General features: G+C 38.9%; 1 protein-coding gene across 1 annotated transcript in view; it reads right to left on the bottom strand.

Annotated features, from left to right (window-relative positions):
• Positions 1–1,264: 1,264 nt before the first annotated feature.
• Positions 1,265–6,674, bottom strand: part of FREM3 (FRAS1 related extracellular matrix 3) — an 89,429-nt gene continuing 84,019 nt past the window's right edge. Inside the window, exons 20-24 of the mRNA XM_081208300.1 lie at positions 5,644–5,778; positions 3,948–4,074; positions 2,626–2,813; positions 2,384–2,530; positions 1,265–1,813 (exon numbers count right to left, since the gene is read on the bottom strand). Coding sequence (XP_081064426.1) covers positions 1,283–1,813; positions 2,384–2,530; positions 2,626–2,813; positions 3,948–4,074; positions 5,644–5,778 — 1,128 coding nt within the window. The 3' untranslated portion in view covers positions 1,265–1,282. The remainder of the gene's footprint in view (positions 1,814–2,383; positions 2,531–2,625; positions 2,814–3,947; positions 4,075–5,643; positions 5,779–6,674) is intronic.

Here is a 6,674-nt window from a genome sequence, read left to right as displayed (position 1 = left end):
GACTTGCTTTTGAGTAAACATGCATAAAATTCTGCATATTTGAATTTTCTGTGAACAGACCTTGTCTAAACCCATTATCTTAGCTGTAGGCAATGCTCAGCAGAAGATTCATACTTGAAATTTACAAAAGCTGCATGTAGAATGAATGAATCTTTAACTACATTTTTTAGTGTTATATATACTCACTGGCAAACTGAGATGGTTGCTGTATTTAGTTGTCATGGATTGTGACTGTCTTCATCATTGAGTCTGTCAGATGCTGACCAGTGCCAAATATTGTTTCAAAAATGTGGGCAAAGGTAAAGGACATGGAACAGAACAGCCTGAACCACATGGTGCTGCTTCACACAAATAGCTTCCTCATACCACTGTTACAGCATTAGAAAACATGCTTCGCACAACCCTTTACCAAAACATTTGGTGGTAATGATTCCAAGCTCCTTTACTGCAGTGGCTGCATTTGATGGTTTAGAGATTACATAGCTGGATTAGTTATTTTGCTCAATGAATCTGACAACTAATTATAGGATATAAATGTCTTAAGTTATTCACAATATCTTACAAAATTTGCCAAGCTAATTGACATTTTACTAACTGCAGGCAGACAAAAGGAAGGGCCATTTAGTAATGATTTAGGGTTATCCTAAAAGGCATGATAAAATACTAAGGACACGTCAGCTTTAGGGTCTTGTATTAAGGTGTATTTGTAATACCTGTTGGTAAAACCATTTGGAATACTCTTTAAATTAGCTTTCCATTTTTGCCACTCGGGCAACACAATTCTGCTCTGAGATTTAATTACAGATACTTTTCTTCAACCCTCTTCTCATTAAAATCTGACCCCTTCTCTCATTCTCCCTCACACCACCCCTTTCCATATACAAGACGGGTATAACTAGACATCATACAAGTTAAACAAAAAGGAAATCAATATCCCTTTGAGGAGCACCAGGCTTTCATGATGGTAGGTAAGGCACATTAATAGCTGCTAGCTGATGATTTATCTTTTTTAGCACCATTTGAAGAAAGGGGAAAAGCTAAGTTTATTCCAGGAATCCATCCTGTTTTCCTGGGTAGGTGGGAAGGAAGTTAAGTTATAAATAAAGCACTCACACTTCTACACACTTCATCTTGTTTGCTACACTTTTTGTATGCTGGAATCTCACACAACCTAGCACCAACACGGCAGCTCCCAAGTCTGTGCAAACACAGCCCCCCACTACCAGTTTTTATGATGAAATGAAATATCTTCAAACGACAACCCTCACCTTTGTGATGTAATTTAGACTTCAGAGCTATCACTGCTGCTGTGCCGCGTGGTCACAGTTTCATTACTGCTGGAATAGCCAGTGCAGGAATTTGCTTTCCCATTAGTAGAACGTCCCTTTCTCTTCAATAGGAAGATGATAATCAAAACTGTGCTGATCAGAAGCAGCAGCCCAGCTGCTCCTCCGACAATAGGTACAATCCTGTCTTCCATGTCGCTTCCAGTAATTTCCAGGACCGGCTTCTCATATGGTTTACCTGGCGGGGACCAATCTTTCTGCTCAATAACAATTTTGTTAGACCGGTCAAGAGCTATGTGCTGGATGTTGGTGCCTCTATTCTTATCTGCACTGATATCTTGCGCAAGCGTCGGAGCATCTGAGATGGCTCTCCGACCGCGCCCAGAATGTGTAGCACCTGGGATTCCACTGGCTGAAGATAAAAAGTGATGGTACTCGACACTTCTCTTTCCAAGGCCTCTGTGGGCATTCTCACGTGACCGAACCATGTAGATAGTGTGGATGTACCATTCTCGACCTGCTGCTACCTGTTAAATTAAAAACACACATGACAACTTTAAGCAAAATTAAGTTCCTAAATGCCTCCTAATCTCTCTGGGGCTCAAGATTTCAAATATGACTGTCTCCTAGAGTACTGCTCCTGACATAAAAATAACATGACAATGCTATTTTGCATGGGAGGGGGGCAGAGTTTAACAACACAGTATGCAAACCTAAAACCTGTTTTGTATACAGTCCCTTGATTTAAGATGGAATGTTTACAATCTATTCCAGGGAGTATTTGAAGGTGAGGATTTTGTATCCCTTGATCAATAACATTTAACTGTTTTATTTATTTAGTTCCACTGACATGAAAAAAAAAGATTTCATCATAAATAGGTTTGGATTGATGGTGTCAAAAATTGTCTTTCATGTAAATTTATATGACAACAAAGAAAGCAAAAAACGTTTTTGACAAAATTCCCAGAACACTTAAAAAAAAAAAATCACTGTTATGCATAAGGCTGTGTTTCGAAAAATACCTTGCTTGCTAGATAGGAAGTTAGTTAGTTTCCAACATACAAAAGTTCTGGAACAGTATTGCTCTCAGAGGTTACCTGGAATAGCGGAGTCGACAACATGCTGAATCCATCAGACCCTGGCTGCTTTACCAAAGGATAACCATCTATGTGATCAACAGCGAGTTTTGCATTGAAGGCCATATTTCCAAACACTTTTGCCTGGGTATCAGGCTGAGCTTTATCCTAGAAGACAAAGAAACCAACACTGGTACATTATTACATTCAGGATTTCAAACTTATTGTATTAGGACTGTGCTGTAGTGTACCATGGTACATACCAGTATCTTGAATCTGTATAAGAGGGAAGGGGAGTCTGCTAGGCAACCATATTCCTTGTTATCTGGACTGTACTTGGGGACATACCCGTCAGCCCCAGTGCACAAAAACACCTTCTCGATGTTACAGATGAAAGAATCTCCTAAATTCTGGACAGGATCCACCATGACACGACCATAGATTTCAGAGCCTAGAAATATTTTTAGAAAAAGTTATTTAGGAATACCATTGATACCCCTTACCTTCAAACGCAATCAGACCCCATACAGCAAATAGAAAAGTAATAATATACAATATAGAAAATAATTAACATTATTTGTGTTACAATAAATGTAATTAAAAACATAAAATAAAATGTGTACAGTGGTACCTCGGGTTAAGTACTTAATTTGTTCCGGAGGTCCGTACTTAACCTGAAACTGTTCTTAACCTGAAGCACCACTTTAGCTAATGGGGCCTCCTGCTGCTGCTGCGCCGCCGGAGCATGATTTCTGTTCTCAACCTGAAGCAAAGTTCTTAACCTGAAACACTATTTCTGGGTTAGTGGAGTATGTAACCTGAAGCGTATGTAACCTGAAGCGTATGTAACCTGAAGGGTATGCAACCCGAAGTAGCACTGTAAAGCAATTGTGCTCAATTTGCATGATGTACACAATGGTGCTAACCTTACTTGGTTAGTAAAGTAACTTTGCAATCAGGGTGGTAGAATCAGGCTTTCACTTACTGTGCTGACTAATTTTAAAGTGAATTTGCACAAGCTTATCTTGCTAAATGACTTCACATCAATCCTAGTTAAGTGTTCTCTGCATTTCTCAGAGATACAACCATCTTGTCAAGACTTGTTGAGTGCAACCCCACTTTTCCTCACCAGGGGGCAGCCCATATCCAACCACACAAGCCCATGGGGTTCTGCATAATAGATGTTAATTAAGTACTGATCAAACAGATGGTTTTATTTTCCTAGCAACAGTTTGAGTACGCAACACATTATGAACACTATGAATCCTACTTTCTAATAGCAATTTCATTCAGGGACACTTTGTTCAATAACTTTCAATCTCAAGAAATTGTTCTTAAATACAACCACCCTTTAAAACACCCTTGAGGCCTAACCAGTTATTTTTCCTGGTAACTTTTATTAAAGCATCTTCCTTCCTTCAAAATGCACCTTTTTCTATTCCCTTTTCACATTCTCAGCTATGAAATCATAGCATTAGTCAAAGGTGGAGAATAATATTAAGAAGAAAGAACATTAATTGATCCTAACACGATGCTAAAAGTAGCATGCCAGCATCTATATGTAAAGAGTAAAGCTATTTTTTGCCTTCTGTGAATGCAACATCTGTTCCTTCTCCAAATCCCATGGAGCCATCAGACAGCCAGAGGTCCTTCTTTGACAACAGGAACATTTGGGTGTTTAGACTGAATTCAGCTGCTACCGGGTCACTGACCTATATAAAAAGAAAAAGAATCACTGTTTTGAAACTCAGCTATTAGTTTCTCAATTTCAGTTCTTTCTGATGCTTGTTCAACATCAGCTTGCTTGCTTTAGCTCTTCAAATTTAAAACGGCTAATTAAAATGTGTATTTTATATTTAATTTTCTTTAGTAATTTTTCTTTTGAAATCTTTAAGATAATATTTTAGTTTCCTGTTAATTGTGTTGCTTTGACTGTATTCTTGAACTTACTTGGTAATGTTTTATTCTGGATTGTTTTATCTGATGTGTTAATGTAGACATAAACCACTTTGAGATTTTTCTGCTTAAAAATATAAAGCAGTATAGAAATGAATAACCACAACAACCTCTTTGCACAAGAGCAGAGTCTGTGCAAGCAGACTGAATCCATTAACCCATTTATTAGAAGAAACACACTTTAATCAGAAAATTTTATTCATAATATAGTGCGGAAGTCTTGAAGACAACCATACTGAGTGAGACCAGTGGTCCACCTAGGCTTGTATTATCTATGCTGAACAGCAGTAGCTTCTGAAGACTCAGGCTAAGATCCTTCCCATCACTTCCTTACTTGATTGCTTTAACTGGTGATTTGGGCATTGATCCTCAGGCCTTCTGCATATAAACCACTACTAATGAATTATGCCCCTTTTCTTCCCATTCATTAGGCTCAGTATAGCTTTTAAATCTTGGCTGATCCCTCCCATATTATAGCACTTCCAGGAGAAGGATTTTGGGCCAAACGCTCACAAACCACTAAAGGACTGCTAGTTTTGATGCTCAACGCAGCTGGTTAAAAATGAGAGACCAAGGACCAGCAAGACACCATCAGTGGTACAGTCCAAATCAGTTACTACAATGCAGCCCTCTTGTGCTAGCTAGTAGCTCTTCACTGAAGTGCCCTCTCTTCTACTTCAAGAGAGGAAAGGGACATGGAGCTGCTGCCCAAAGTGGTGGGCATGTCAAATGAGCTCTACTCTTTCCCTGTAACCATCCGCAATCCTTCCCAGCCAAGTGATATGAAGAAGACACAGGGAAAGATAGCATTGATGTCACACACAGATAAGTGTGCCTAAATTATGGGGAGAGAGGAAAAATAACTTGGCACAGGGCTGTGATTTTCAAAGGCAGGCTTGACTCAAGTGGGGCATCAAATTCCACACCCAAGTTTAGCACTACAGTCAATGGCAAAGAAGACTGGTTGTATCCAATAGCGGCTTAGTGCAAGAACCATGGCAAAATGGGGTCTCTTGTCTGGTGTTTTGGCTAGCTCAAGGTCACCACTGGATACAGCCCACTTTAAACATCTGCAAATTTAAACATTAATTCTGCTCCCCACTCTTCACCCCAAGTTGGTGGATTTTTAAATATTCAGGACCAGCTCTTCTAAGTCAGTGGAAAATAAAAATACAGTATGTAAAACAAGTTCCGACTCTACTACTGATGAGCTGCACAAGTAAACAATTTACTTCAATTTAATTGCCAAGGGAGTGTGCATGATGTGCCAGATAAATGCAGTCAAAATACTTTGTTGAAAGCATTAAACACAAGAGAGGTTTTACCTGCTGGAACCTGATATCTAGATCAAAGGTGATTGGCTCCCGGGGGCTACAAATGACAGGCTGGGTATATTCTTGGCTGGGTGCAGCAATACAGGGGATAAGTTTCACAGTATAAGTACCCGAATAGTCACGTACCTACAATAAGGGGTGCAAGATCAGAATATGAAGTTTTTGTTTAAAAGTGCTTTAGTTTAATACACACACACACACACACACACACACACACACACACACACCAGAAAGATAGTACATTTGTCAATGGACTCTTTAGCATAATACTGCTTCACTTGGCTGTTTTAAGTTCATATGTTTTGGACATCTACTTTTTGAGAATCATGGTGGGTGCTTCTGAGCAGAGCATTAGCTGTTTCTACTCAGCAGCTGACTCACTGATTCTGACACCCACCTACATCATGCAACTCTTCTTGTTTTCCTACAATCCTAAAGTGCAACCCCACTGAACTCAATGGGATGTACTTTTGAGCAAACATGTTTAGGGCTGGATATGCTTAGGATTCAAGAAAGGGCTTAAAAGAATGGTGTTCATTTCTGCCTGCATCCAGAGCTGACAGGTATTTTATATTTTAATTAAGGTTTCATTCTAGCAGTAAGAATCACAGATGACTGAAGTTCTCATTCAAAACCAACGTTGAGGCTGACATATCTTTGGTATATAAATCTTCCACTATCTCATCATTTATTTGCATTTCGCTTTTCTCCCCTAAAACGAAGCCCAAAGTAGCTTACAACATAAAAACCCCAAATACATACAAAGCAAAGGACCCAATACCCCAAAAATCTGAAAATAAAAGAACTACTATAAGTCTATATGATAAACTTTAAATTCAATACTTAAGAAAACACCAGTTCTGGTGATTTTTTTTTGATTTTTTTTTTTTTTTGGAAATGAAATTTTACATTTAAGAATCCAAGAGGCACTGTGTAAATTGGGCATAACTTTTTCCATAGTTTGTGCCCAGCAGGGGACACTGCAATGGTGTTGAATTTGGAGGAGGGATGTCCATACATGT

This window comes from Podarcis bocagei, assembly GCF_964188305.1.
Source record: "Podarcis bocagei genome assembly, chromosome: 9".
Classification (NCBI taxonomy): Eukaryota; Metazoa; Chordata; class Lepidosauria; order Squamata; family Lacertidae; genus Podarcis; species Podarcis bocagei.
This window is presented reverse-complemented; position numbering and strand designations above follow the sequence as displayed.